Source organism: Pseudopodoces humilis, chromosome 4 (assembly GCF_049639895.1).
Source record: "Pseudopodoces humilis isolate 2021_Gansu_Grassland_sample_001 chromosome 4, ASM4963989v1, whole genome shotgun sequence".
Taxonomy (NCBI): Eukaryota; Metazoa; Chordata; class Aves; order Passeriformes; family Paridae; genus Pseudopodoces; species Pseudopodoces humilis.
The window spans coordinates 62,610,558-62,625,850 of record NC_142203.1 but is presented as its reverse complement, the minus strand read 5'-3'; the positions used below and the strand labels follow the sequence as shown (position 1 = coordinate 62,625,850).

The 15,293-nt window shown below is 35.8% G+C and overlaps 1 protein-coding gene across 1 annotated transcript in view; it reads right to left on the bottom strand.

The window, feature by feature from the left end:
* Positions 1-15,293, bottom strand: part of HCN1 (hyperpolarization activated cyclic nucleotide gated potassium channel 1) — a 192,124-nt gene that overhangs the window by 59,311 nt on the left and 117,520 nt on the right. Inside the window, exon 4 of the mRNA XM_005532409.2 lies at positions 7,303-7,521. Coding sequence (XP_005532466.2) covers positions 7,303-7,521 — 219 coding nt within the window. The remainder of the gene's footprint in view (positions 1-7,302; positions 7,522-15,293) is intronic.

Here is a 15,293-nt window from a genome sequence, read left to right as displayed (position 1 = left end):
TTAGTCCATGTGACCCAACTTCCCCCCCTACCTCCCTCACTGGATGATGATTTTGTGAACCCTGCCTTTTACCGTCCCCAGGATATCTCTGATTAGCTGATGCTTTGTACCCTCCCTTTGAACCGCCTCCCTATTTCAGCTGTTGCACACTCGCATTTTCTGTCTTTTGCCCCCAAGATTCCTCAGAGCAATAAATCCTCTGTTATCCCATGCAAAAGACCTCCCTCTCGTCCTTGTCTCCTCAGAGCACAGACTGACAGCCAAAAAGCCGTAGAGGAAGTGCTCCAGTGGCACCTCAGGTCATCCTGCTCTGGGGTGTGACCCACTGCTGGAGCAGGCCCAAGTGATGGAGACAGATCAGCTCCAGCCCGATGAGATACCAGTGGGTTGATTTCATCATGGCCTTAATTATGCATCAAGTTAAAAGATGCATATAAATAAAAAAATAATTTATATAATTTTTAATAAAAATTAATTTTATGTGTATGTTTTATCAAATAACAGAATACATCCTGTGACATGAAATATCTGAAAAGATTTTTCTGAGATGCAGGTGTCTTTTCCCTTTTAGAATGTTTTGCTATTGAGGGATACCAAGTGTCTTTAAACAGCTTGCTTTGTTCTAACAAATCTCACTGCTTTCTGCAAGGACCAATAAGACTCACAGAAGCCAGGAATTCTGTATCTACCCATTTAACAGTCTGTGCCCTGATGTATGCCACAACAGGGTAAGATGATTTAGAAATAATCCTAAGGGCAACACTTACAAACCCTTTTCTAACTATAAGGTACCCTGGACTTCCAAATAAACTCACAAATCGGGAATTATAACTACCAGAAACAATCCACAAATACTGTCCTATGGAATGACTCTCAGTCATGCCTAAATATTTAGGAAATAATTAATTTTCTCATTCACAATTCACAATACTGTGATGACGATATGGCTTTGGATAAAATCAATACTTGGTCCTGAGGTCCTGACATTGTATAAAACTGTTAGCAACTCTTGTACTTGATCATTCATAAAACACTTCCAAAAATCTTTACTATTTAAATACTGCACTGTGGCAAAGCTGAATGGGATATATATCTGTGTAAGCTGATGACAATTTTCTAAAAACCTGCAAAACTAGAGGCTGTAAAAAGGTTTTGCTTTATTTTCCTTGTTTTTTTTTTAAATTCTGTTTTGTTTATTTGTTTGTTTGTCTTTTTTTGTTTTGTTTTTGGGGGGTTGGTTTGTTGTTATATCCCACCCCCCCCCCCCAGTAGGTGTAACTCCAGGATAAATTAAACCACCTCCAATTTTCCAAATAAATAATTCCTTTGGGGTGGCAAGTATACTGTAACAATGCTGCATAGAAAATACAAGATTTATCCTCCAAGGAGCTCATCTTTTTCAGCAGTGACATGATATGACTTATTGCTAAAATGATGCTTTATAAATGAAAAAAGGCTACGTTTTAAGTAAAGAATCACTGGAAATTTTTGTGTTATAGTATTTTCAGGCTTTTTAAAAACTATTATCAGCACCAGAAAAGCATGACTTCCATTTTTAAAAACCATGTATAAACCATGAAAAACTACCAAACTTAGAAATCAGTACTTAATGAGTACTTTTCTGCTCAGATCAGACCAGATCCAGGAATGACATTCTGTAACTCCACTATTACGAGTTTAGCTGTATGCATAAAAATCAGACTCTGCAATTTGCTGTTTGAACATCTGGTCAATTTAAGACCAGGAAAAAAAAAAAAAAAAAAATCAAACTAAATTACCAAAGATTTTTATGAATGGCATATAATATGTAGGTGATGGAAACTTCTTAACAGGTTTCAGTCTACCTCACCTGACTCAAGTCCAGCATGGATATCTATATTCAGTTTAATAAATTATATATATATATAATTTACACACACACACACACACACACATATATATATATATCTATCTCACAAGCTGGTGTAAGCCGAGTTAAAAAGTGATGTGGTCTTGAATTTGCCATAGCCCTTCCTTTCCTATGAATTTCCATCATGACCAGTGATGGAAATGACCAGTGGCTGCAGAACAGCCCTTTCCCTCTCATGTGGATATACACAAACCCCTGATACTTACAGATGACATAGTTACAAATATGTAAAATTTTCCAGAAATATTTTCTAAGAACTAAAGTAGTTCTAATGAAGACACCAAGAACTTGGTATCTGCCTCGTTCCACTTTCAGTTTAACCACCAATTTCTTGAAACTCTGTTAAATAAACATGGAAGTGCTGTCTCCCACTCCTCTTTAAGAAAATGCAGAGGCATCACTGGCTGAATGAGTCTTGATTTACTCCACGGCAGAGCCCCTCCACTGCACCCTAAAACAACTGCAGAGAGAAGGAAGCTCAAATTGGTGGCCACCAGTTTTGGAAGGGAGGATCTGAGCTGTGAGGAGATGATGGAGTACCCACCAGAGGCTCCTGGAGGGGCAGGGAAGTGGAATGTGGTCCGTCCACTGCTCCCCCAAAGCACCCCAAGGCACTGCTACCTCTTGCAATGAGTACCGGGTAGCTCCCCATGGACTGCATGGGAAATTTAGACATCCAAACTGGAGCTGGGAGGGACAGACTGAAAAGCTGGGGCAAGGCCTCACACTGCAAAATCTAAAGCTGCTCTGCTGCCCTAATTCTGTTAAGTCTTTTTAAAATGTTTCTTCTGATGCTTAAAAAATGAAAAATGGACAATATGAGCTTCAAATCCCAATGCTATCTATGTAAAAATGCACAGTATCACATAATTGTGTAGTAGTTGCTTACTACTTACATCTTACTGGTTGCTTTTAAATTAACTTTATATACAGTTACTGCTTTTTCTCTGTAAAACAGTACATTTAAATTCCTTTCTTCTTTTGAATGAGACTGATTTAACTGAAGACATGCTAAAAGGTCATAAATTAAGAAATAAAATAATTTTAGATTAGAAGATATCCTTCGGGACATTGGAGACAGTTGTAATTTTTTTCCATTTCCTACATGTATATAATTGAATTAAATATTTTTATGTCTCTTATATTACTTGCAATTGACAAAACTGGTCTGATTATTTTTTCTTTTTTCAACACCTGTGTGGTTTGAGTTCTATTAGAGAATAAACAAAATATATGAAATTATAGCATAAGGAGAATGGATCACTAAAATAAAATTAAATAACCTCCTCAGCTAATACCTGGTATTTCATAAAACTAATTTAACAGTGTTTATTCTGTGAGGCAATCTGTATGCTACTACAAGTCTTGCCTGTATTAGCTTGTTGTTCCTGGATATTTTTTTACTATGACAGAATGTAACGGAGAAAATATTAACCTATCTTCAATCATGAAAATTCTTTGACATTTCACTGCATTAGGCGAACATCTTCCTACCAGGAAGTGCCAACATCTAAAGGAAGATATATTTAACTAATGCTCTTCACCTCCTTGTGAAGTAACTGTTCATTTTGCCTTTGTTTCACATTAGATTGTTAACAAGTTCAGCATATACATTTCTGGTTCTTTCAAATAAATGTTGCCTTTGTTGAGATGTGCTGACTTCCTAGACATTAGAAAATGTCAAAGATGTTGTCACTTAGAATACTGCCTTTAGTTTTACTGCATTCTTCTTTGACTTACACCAAAGTCAGGAAGGAGAGTGCTAAAATGGCATTGATTTGTTGATTTATTCAGTCCTTTTCTAAGGCAGAATGGTCTGTGAAACTATTACTTATATTATAAAGAGGACATGGATTGAGTATTCCTGACTTTGACATCTCTCTCCATTTTCAGGTATAAGCCCTTCACTAATGGATACCAGGATCCATACAGGATGCATGTATTAAATCTGAGAGGCATTTTTTCTGTGAGAACAGCTCACTTCAGCAGAAAAAAGCCTGAACTTCATCAGTGTGACCAGAATGTATCAATGCATTCCTTTTTTGTACCACTTTTCAGGGTACAAGTTTACTGTCCATCTCCTACATTTGATGGCTTATAATCACTCTTAATTTTCTCTGATACATTTGGTTTTGGCCCATAAGAGTAAACCCGTGGAGCAGTATTTGCCTCCTTACCATATTTTGATTTCTCTCAGCATGCAATGCTTGGCACAGGTCAAATTCTTAGATGGTGTTTGACATTTGGCTTAATGAAATAGTGTTCCTGTCTTCCTGTGTGTCGTTCTTCTATTTTGAACTATGTTCGTTCTAGTTTTGCATACCTTGAGATTTGGAAGGATCCAAATGAGGGAGATTTAAGAAAATATTTTATTTCTGGCTGCTTTTAGTGTGAGAAGGACCAGAACTTTCCTTTAATTAGTTGCATTCCACAGATACATTTATGATGTTATTCAGAGAATAATCAAATAACAACCTCTTTCTTACCTCCACTATCATTCTGTGTTGCCTAGCAATCCATGTTAATTTAATTATTTTTCATAATTCTTACAAGGAAAAAAATGGTGCCAATAAATACACAACCTTAGATACATATGTCTAAAAAAAGAAGTTGATCTTAGCCCCTTAAGCCACAAAAAATCAAAAAAGTCTCACTCTCCTGATTTTTTAATTTCAGAAGAAAAAACCAACAATGCACTCAAAAATGGATAATAGATTATATTAAAACTCTGAAATCTGTAGCTGGTATTTCTCAAATATCAGATACGTGAAATATAAACAACTTTTATATGGCAATAATTTAGAAAATATAGTCACAAAATGGTCTTTGAAATTGCCATTTATCTAGTTTGCAGAATAAAGAAAAATATAGAATATTCTTTTAAGAATTTGTAGTAATGACTTATAGTTCTTATGCTATAATCAAGGATTTATTTTAAGGTATGATTAAACTGTGATAAAGAAACAGTTAAGAAGGTACAGACAAGTCTGTATAGTTGTTATAGCTAATAATATATATAAATCACAGTCCAGGGTCCCAGAAATCAGTAGGAAAAAAATTTTTATTCAAGACATCCTTTGTCTCTAGCCCTTAATAACCATAAGAATAGCTTCCAGAAAATAAGAAACATTTTTTCTAAAGCTTATAAATATTCACTTTTTGGCTCATTTCTTAAATTTCTGATTGCCAATGCCATGCTATTCTTTACCTCTGAAGTCAGCAAACAAGTAAGAATTAAAAAGCAAAAGGGAAAATGAATGTGTTGAGAATTGCAGGAGCAGAAAAATGCCAGATATGTCTATGCTAATGTTTAATAAAGTGTTTGCATAAATTCAGAGAAAATACAAATAAACAAAAAGTTTTGTTTGTGTGTGCATAAAAGCAGAGAACAAATGAATAGAGAAAAAGTTTTGTTTGCTGTTTTGTGAAAAGATGAGAAATGCAATACTGCTTGACTGCTGCTGGGTTTTAATTTACAAAGCAAGTGCAAATGAGACTGGCTTTACTCAGCACAGTCTAAAATACAAGGATATCTTTACACATGTGCTATATTTCTGATGCTCAAAATATTGTGTTATGCTGCTGCAGCCAGAAAGGTCCGAGGATAATGATTAGGATGAGATTTCAGGTGAATAGTGACATTTTCTGACTGATTTCTTAAATCTGTGTATATGTGTGTATGTATGTTGACCCTAACCTCTAATGAAACTGCAGTCATACTCCATGTCCATGGTTATGACATTTCTGTCCCACAGCTTCCTAAAAATATCCCATTTGGATAAAATTACTTTCCTTTCTGTTCACAGAACAGACCCAATGAGCCAGTTGAGTTAGGTGACTTACCAGGATTAGCCCTTTGACATTATACTGAGATGAAAAAGGGGGTTTAACATGGTCAGTGACAGAACTCACTTGGTTTTAATGATCATCTCTACTCTCTTTCTAAACCTCTTATTCTCACTCATATTTTATGACATTACAGAATATGAAATTTCTTGCTTGCAAACTTGTTTTGAACAGCTGTTTTGTCAGCCACAAGCTTATTTTTCTGTCACTGAACTTACAGCTCATCCCGTACCTCTTCCTGTCTCTCATATATTGAAACCATGATCTTGTTGCAATTTGAGCTTAACAAAACTGAATATAAATCCTTCTTCACTCACACATTCTCATTTCCTCCCTCTTTGCTTCCTTGTAAAGAAAATCCCCCAATACACCCTACCTTTTTATTCCCCCCACTCTTTCTGGCCTGGAAAATTCAGGTCATTCCCCTTCATCCTCGGCAGATGTCAAGGTCACCCTCTTGGCTATTTAGTCTCTGCCAGGTTTCTCCCTCAGGTTTGAGTTACATCATACTGTGATTTCTGCCCAGTTTGCCTTTCTGTACCCTGTTATGGACACATGCCAAATACTACTGCTCAGGCTGTGTTTCTTATTTGCTGATGTGAACTTTGATCTCACTATGCTATGACCTCTCCCCTGGCATGACTCCTCCAGTTCCCCATTTACCATAATAATGAATTTTGTCACCTTTTAGGCACCTCAGTAATTCTGCTCATTCTTTTTGTCACTTCCTGAGGTTCATTCTGATCCTTTCTTTATTACGTCATTGTTCCCAGCCATATCTTCCAGTTTCATGCCTTCATCCACACTTGTCTCTAATTTTTATTACACAACTGACAGTTTTAATTAGTACTTAATCCAGAAAGATCAAACTCTGTACCTATTAACGTCTTTTTAATTCCAGTCTTACATGGAATAAAACAGCCTTTTACTTCCTGCTTCATAAAGAACTCTCTCCCATAACCTTTCTCTACTTTTCTACCTTTGGCCTCAATCCTTTTTGACCTGGAGAAGATCTTACGGGTCATGGATTCACATGTAAACAATACTGCTACTGAGCAAATTAAGACCTCTTCTGAGCACTTCTCTGAGGAAGTTACAAACAAAACTAATTGATATGGTTTGGTCCTCATTTAAAGGCCATTATTTTGACATGTTAAAGGGTGATCCCTGAGCTGCACTCCAAAGGAATGACAGGAATTGTAAAGACATGCCCAAACTACCAAGGTCAAGGCCCTTGTACAAGCTACCTAGATCAAACACCTACAGAATGTAGCAAAGGGATACAAAGCAAGACCAAAGCAAGGGGTAGAGCTTTCAAAGAAGAGTTTAAAGGAAGTTGAACATCAAGGACTGACTGCTCTAAGCAAAGTAGGTTTCTGCGAAAATGTACTGAACTCGTGGAGTGTTCTGAACTTCTTCATATTCAATGACATCTGCTACAGGATTCACACACTACTAGATTATTTCACGTAAAGCCATACCACCTTTTCCAGCGTTAAAACATTAATGCATTTCAGAACTTAAGGAGCTATGAGAGAACGCGTTACCTTTTCTTGATACTGCCGTCGCGATGAATCCAGGGACTGAATGAGGGCAGTGGCATGACCAACAAACATGGCATAACAGGTAGCCCCCACAATCATGCTCAGCATCGTTATCCACAGGTCCGACATGCTGACGGGGGCGCGGGCTCCGTACCCAATGCAGAGCATATGGCTCATGGCTTTGAAGAGTGCATATGAGTACTGCTTTCCCCAGGAATCGTTCTGCAAGAAAAGAGACAAGTGACTGAGCCTGCAAGCAGCTGGAGAGAAAACTACGTTTGTACCTGTTTAGTGGGATCATAGATTGCTGGCTCTGACAGAGTAGTCTGGTAATGTATCCTCTATGTTTGAGAAGAGATATGCCTTCTAAATTAACTGTTAGATAAAGTGTCAGAGATTCTGACAGATAATACTTATCACAGTGAGATGAAATAAAATTGACTATTTTTTTACACATGATTATATTCTTAAATGTGGGTGCTATCCTAATTACAAGACTAAAGGTCAATTTTATTTTACAGCCCATGGGAGATGGATTAGAAAAAACTGAGTACTCAGACTTATCAAGCACAATAACGTGGTATTTTGTTTTAATATGCATGTACATATCCCTGTACCCTATTTCTTTCTTTTTGGAATTGTCAATTTTTACACACAACCATATTTACCTTACTAGCTCCCTTTCACTTTTCAAGGACAGAAAAAAAAAATATTGTTTATTGTAATGTCTGCTTATCCTGATTTTTTGGTTTTTTTTTTTTAATATTGTGTTTATACTGGAATAATCTCAATTGAAAAGAAGTCTGTCTTTTCTCTATCATAGCAATCCTATGTTCACAGTCACAGTCTCTGAAAGTCAGAGCAAAAATTAAAAAAAAAAGGGAGGCCTAGGAGGACCTATTTTCTGATGTGCTGTGTGCACTTCTGATGTGCTACACCTTCCCAGTCTCTCTGGTAGACTGGAAGGACATGACTTCTTGCTCATAAGCTTTTAAAAATTGCAAACATGTTGGCAGCATCCTCCCTTTAGCTTTACATAAAGAGAGTCTGGGGCTGGGCTGTTCCCAGCAAAAAGCAGACAGCTTAACACACTCCAAAATGCCCTGGGACTCCTTATCAGATTCTTCTATTTTCCAAGCCAAAAGAATGAAACAAGAACAAGGAGACAAACAGTGCTTGCAGGCATGCAGCACACATGAGAAAACACAGTATTTACCACAAAAAGAACTGAGAACAAAATCGAAAATTAAGAAGTAAAGAAGGAGGAATTGGGATGACAGAAGATTAGTCAGTAATACAGTATAGTGTCTACTATACAGGACCAAAAGAAAAAACTCCAAGAAAGATTTCCAAATCAGCAGTAGCATTTATATATAAAGTTTTTGTATGACATAACAATACTTGTGTCTCTCTTCTACCCACACAAGCTGTACTCAAATGCTCTAATTTCTCACCTGCAAGCTTGCTCTCTTGCCATTTAAATGCCAAGGTTATTAACTATCCTTGTGCTTCACATCTATTAAAATGCTTTATCTAGACCTCCTATTAGCCTAAATAACTAGTAACAGAAAATAAGCTGCCAATTGTTGTACTGCAGATGACATAGTTAGTACTTATTCACTGACGTAATAATTTAAAAATTAATGGTTTCTCTGTACTTGTTTCATCTTGTAAGTCAAATCTTTTCAGAATTATGAGCTATTGCTTTTTCACAAGTTAAAATTTTGTGACATAAAAATAGTTAAGGAATAGGTTTTGAGTATCTACAGTTAAAAAGAAAAAAAAAGAAAAAAGTATCTTACATAGCTGGAAGCCAGTTGGGTTTCATTGGTTAATAAGGAAGTAAGTTTCCTATTTCAGGCATTCAAAAAATACTTAAAAATTGAATGAATTGAAGAAGCTTCCCCAAAAAGCCTCCAGATTAGGATTCAGCTATCCAGTTTGAGCACAGGAGCTCCTTGCTGTTGGGGTCGCTGCAGATATTCTAATGCAATTAGAATTAAATTTAGTTTCAGGGAAGAAACTAAAATAGAATTAAGGCACCATTTATTTTGAAGACCTTTCCCTCCAGCTGGCATCAAACCCCTTGTGCAGAAATAACTAATGAGGAAAGTTTTAGAGACCCATATCAAATTCTTTAGCAGTTGTGCTTTATATAGATTATATTGGGAAAAACAATAAACTAGATGCTGGATGAAATACATCTAGGGACTTTCAAGGCTACAGGTAGTGTTATTAAAGCCACAGTATCCACGGGGCTGTAAAATCAAACCTTCAGTTCCTGTAGGGCTCTGTAAAGTGGATCTTGCTCATAAATTTATTTGCATAACTATTATAACTATTAAACAAAAATAAAAGCTAATCTTGATACTGCTTATGAATATTTTCTATCATATCCTTGGTGTGATAAATCTCAATTAAAATACTTTCTATACAATTATATGTTTACGCCAAAGTCTCTGAGTTATTCTGAACACTAATGAATATTATTTCTTGACTGAGATACTTTCCAGTTCTGAGTCACAGTTTTAATTAAAATACCATTCTTTTAAGAAAGAATAATAAAATGGAAGTGAGGAGCAGCAATAAGAAACAAAATGCAAATAATTTTTCCTATTAATAGGGTAACAGGCTGAGTGAAAAATAAATTAAATACTACTAAAGTACTACCAGAAGGAAATAAGTGGGAATAAAAAAGCTGTAACGACAGAAGAGAAATAACTAGAGATTTAAAACAAAATAAACAAGCATATCTGCCTTTTAGATATATCTATATATATATATAGATATAGTATAGATATAGATATAGATATATAGATATATATATAGATATATATGCTCCAAAGTGTGACCCAACACCTTCGACAGTCACAACTGCACCTGAATCCAGAGTGGAGGTCATGGCCATCTCAAATGGCCATTTTTTAATACAAACAGCATCAGCTTTTACAGTGCAGCTTAATAGAGACCATGTTACAGGCCAGGCAGATTTCAGGCATTTGTGAATGGATGGTCCTGAACAGCAGATCCTCGAACAGGTAGAAAGGATTTAGCAAAAGGAGAAGAAAAAAAGAAAGAAAAGGCTGACAAAGCATTTGAATTCAGCTTGAATTTGTCCAAGGATTTTGTTGCCAAAAATAGCTTGCCAAAGTGTTTTTCTTTCTTTTCTTTAATAATGATGGGTTCTTGTAAAATCAGGTGCAAAAATTGGTCTTTTTAGTTTTCATGGGGACATTTTTTTTAAAAAATTGGTCAACAAATACCACTGTGAAGGGTGCAGATTTCAGTTGTTACTTATGCTGCTCAATGATTTATTCCATATATAAATCACTTAAAAAGAACATTGATTCTAATGTCAAGTCCTATATATCACGTATGTTACAAGCAATGTCACTAAACAAAATAAAAATTATTTAATTATTTTCCTTTTAGTGTTGCATGACCCTAGGGTTTGGCAGGAATAGTGCTAACTGTTGCATTGTGAGGGGTTGGAATTTTCCACACCCTTGTTCCAACACACTGCTCTTTGCTGTTCAAAACCAAGGTGTGACCACTTCTCTGCTAGACTACAGTAGCATTTTTTTAATAATAAGTAATTTTGCACCTGCATCATGGAATTTTTGCATAACACATTCACAAGTAATATCCCTGCGTTAATAAAAGACCACTCTATGAAATGGAAAATCCTGGTTTTATACAGGCATCCTTAATATAATCTTAAACATTAATAATAATATAATTTATATAATTACACATTAAATGTTTCCCAAATAGCCATATTCTGTTTTTAATGTAAAAATTAAAAAACATCAACAACAACAGCTACAAAAAGCTGAAAAAATCGTATATCAATTAATAAAAGAGGGCATTTAATTTCTTAGTTGACAATGGGTTGATCAGTGATTCCAGATTAGCAGTAATCGGTTTAAAAAGTTTTAAATTAAATGACATTAATTTGGAAAAACTATTAAGGACTGTAATTGTGAGAAATACCAAAGCTGTTTATCCAAGGACTGATTACATAATCTAGCTTGATGACATTAGGAAATCCTCACTTTTCTGACTGAAATGGTCATTGATAATTTTCAATTAGTTCTGTAACTACATACATTAACTTTGCAGTTATCCTGAAGAATACATTAATTCCCAAGCACTTCTGATCCTTAAAAATCTGTCCAAGCTTTTTCTTTCACCAAAGGATGTTATGGTTTGTCCCATAATTTCACGTAAGACTGCTACAAATATCTTTTTGTAATGTTAACTTTTCACCTCAAAAGAAATAAATCACAGACAGGCCACATGGCACCTCCTAAGGGACAACAAAAAAAGGCAAATTATTTTTCTAAGGGGATTAAAAAAGGGTTTCTATTTTACTATATAATCTGTGGAGGTTTTCATCAGGAAATTTTGTTGTCGTAAGACAAATCAATTCCATTCCCATATTGCAGTCATTCCCTCAGGCACAGCTTATCTTCCCTCAGCCATATCCTTGCACTGAGATATAACTTGATTTAGAAATCCTGTACCAAGGAGACTACTGCACAGACAGTAATGGTTTCCTCATTTTTGCCTCAGTCTCTTTTTTCTTTCATGTCACAATTACTGCAGGTGTCACAGAAATTGGTCTGTCAGTTTGCAAGGGCATGCTTTGCAAACATGGAGCAAGGATTGGCTTAATAATTAAGAGAAATTATTTCTACAAGGATTTTGAACTCATCCTAATTCTCCCTTCAAAATTGTACCAGAAGTGGGGAAGTAGCTCTCCCTCTCTGAAACAACTTGTCTTATCACTCACACCCCATTCTTTTATGCTCACCATTGTGTTCAGGTTCTTCTGAAAGTAAGTAGTATCTGAGGGAAGATCTTGACAGGACATAGACAGTCCTAGTAGATTAAAAAGGATCAGAAAGCATTTCCAAGCTCTAGAAGTTGGTTTGCACAGTTACACTTTTAGAAATGCCCCTGGTCTAACACTGGCCACACTCTCTCAAGCAACAGCAGCTGTGTTTTGCAGCTGGTGTAGGTGAGGAACCATTCCTTCTAGGCCACTGAAACCCAAAAATATTTATTCCATGGACATACTAGGCAGCTCCTAAACCAGCCTTACCCCAGAGCCCATCTGAATTGGGCACTTAAAATTTACTTATGACCATGGAGGCAGCTAGGTAGTCCATAACTAAGTCCATAACTCTGGTTTTGGCACTGTCATCGGAAGCCATTGCACAAAATGAATTTATTTAGGGTTTAAGAGGTTGAAGAAAGCACAAAACATCCTCGCCTACACGGTGGCAAGAGTGCACGGTGGCACTCTTGTAACACAAGAGTGGCCCTGAGAAAACATCTGCCTAAAATCCAGGAGACATGAGCTACTGCTCATCAAATTTACTGTAAAAATTTCTGTTTTCCATCAGGAATTCAATTAAATTGTATTTATGTCTTATATAGCCATATATGGTTATATAAGTTATAGCCATATACCTATTTGCAAGTAATTATTTACAACAGTTTCTAGAAGACTTCTTAAACTGAAGAGTTACCTATAATTTAACTAATCAAAAAGGCATGCTAAGAAAAGGGTATAGATGCATGTTTTCAAAATTTTAACCAGGTATGTCTGACATATCTAGAAAAAAGGCCATATGATTCTTTCTCTGTGTCAACTAGTTAAATTCATGTAATATGACAATAGAACTGGGCCTCTGTATTGAAGCTCTCATTTCTTCAATAATCCATATTTATTTATTTATTGATTGATAGATAGATAGATAGATAGACAGATAGATTTATAGTTTACTTGCTTTTCTATCAAGAAGCTGCATAATTTTCTGCCTCTGGTATCATACAGAATTACACATTAGTTAAAATCTCAGGAAACTGGAGCAAATTATAATCTCAGAATTTCAGCTTTTAAGTAGTTGTTTGAATTCACAATGAATAACCAAATTGGCCATTGGGAAAGGTTTCCAATATTTACATCTTCAAAGCATGCAATGGTGAATACACTACCATGTAAAACCTCTAGTTCTCATCACAGCTATTACTACTACGGATATCTTGTTTTCTAAAACTAGTAAACAAAGGCAAGGTGGGATAAGACTTGGAAGACTAAAAATCCCAGTGTTCTAAAATTCTTAAGAAGTGCAAGGGAGAAGAGCCTATTTTAGGAAGTGTGCAAGTAGGTATGATTTAAAACAGAAAAACCCTGAATCGGTAAGCTCAGTGAAATAAGCAGATGTCTTCAGAAACTTCTGAACATTTCTCTCAGCTGATACGTGCACAGATAACAGATGGTGTAAGTGACTCAGCATATACTTTCAAGTGCAGTACTAGCAGGAAAAAAGATTAGAAATTGTTTGGCATTGCATTCCACAGGAAAAGAAGTTTGACCGGAGGAGCAATGACTAAATATTATATATTTACTCTGTTCAGTGTAGTTACACGACTTTGCTGTCATTACAGCTTGTTCATTTTTTGGTGCTATGTCTTTGGCACTAGCCATCAAACAAAAGCAATGTAGCATGGCAGGTCTTTTATTTTGATTATTTTTCCTGATGCAAACAGGAAAATACAGAACATTTATCTGCTAATATACTCCCCCATTAAAAGCAAGTAGCTAGTGTCTACTTGTGATCACCTTTCTGAGGCAAGAATGAATAATTTTCATTGCAGAGTAAGTGTGAAAATTCATTAACAGAAGCAAAAGCGCAGATGTTTGGTTTATGCACACAGCCTGGTCTTTCACATACATTTATTATGTTCAAACAAATAGGCCCATTGTGTTCAAAGGGATGAGAAGATTTCACTGAGCTCACAATTTCACAGGGGAGGATTCCCTATACACTGCTCAGTATTCTTCATTCTTTGTACCTATGCATAGTTAAGAGATACAGTAGTGAGTTTTTATAGCTACAAATATAAAGTTACAAAATAATAAATTAAATCTTATGTGAAAAATACTTTTTCTGTTCTTTTGCCTGTGAATCACCTCATTGTGACTCATCCTTTTATTTGGTCATTGTGCTCTCTTAACTGAACCCAGATGACTGGAAAAATAACATTCCATTGCAGAGGATTATTTTAATAAGAATTTTAAGGGAATTTCAGCTTACAAAGATGTTAGAAAACTTTTTATAAAGTTTGAAATAAAAGATATTAGAAGTTCAAAGTATATTTTTCCAACATGAAAAATCAACAGTGCTAGAAAACATCCCTCTGTTATGGAATTTGACCATCTATACGAAATACTTTTTCAGAAAACTTTGGGTTTGCCTCAAGCCAATTAAGGCCCTCCAGAATAGCTCCTGAACCAGCCTGAGAGTTAGCAGACATTGACCTGCTGTCCCTTTGCATTGCTAACTAGGAAATCCAGCTGCATGGAAGCAGGTTGTGGAAGCAGCTGACTTCCAGGAGAAAAAACAGAGTTATTTAATCTATAAATTTAATCTAATCAGTACAGCCCCCTTGTCAATCAATCAGTGACAAACTAAAGGATGAATACTGGTGAAAGAATTCTTCCAAATTGTAACTGCTACTTCATCTCCTTGCCATCTTCTGGAAAAGCAAAATCAGAGTGCTGGGAAGCAGGCAGGAATTTTTAAAGGATTTGTGTTTCACTTTCTTAAAGAGCTCTCACAGGATGTGAACCCTGACACAGAGGAGTGTGAGGGAGCTCTTTGCCAACCAGTAATGATTCTTTTTTATACATGTGTTTTCAAACTGATCAGAAGGTATCATCTTTAGCAAAAACTACTGCTTCTGGAGAGCATTCCTTCTCCCTTGGTTTGAAATCAACCTCTTTATTTTATAAAATATTTTAGAAAATAGTTTTTACAAATCTTTACCACTGAAACTGCAGGTTAGTTACCACTAGTTACCATTTTTTGGTGCTATGTCTTTGGCACTAGCCATCAAACAAAAGCATGGCAGATCTTTCCTTTTTTTTGATTATTTTTCTTGATAAAGAAAATACAGAACATTTATCTGCTAATACACTT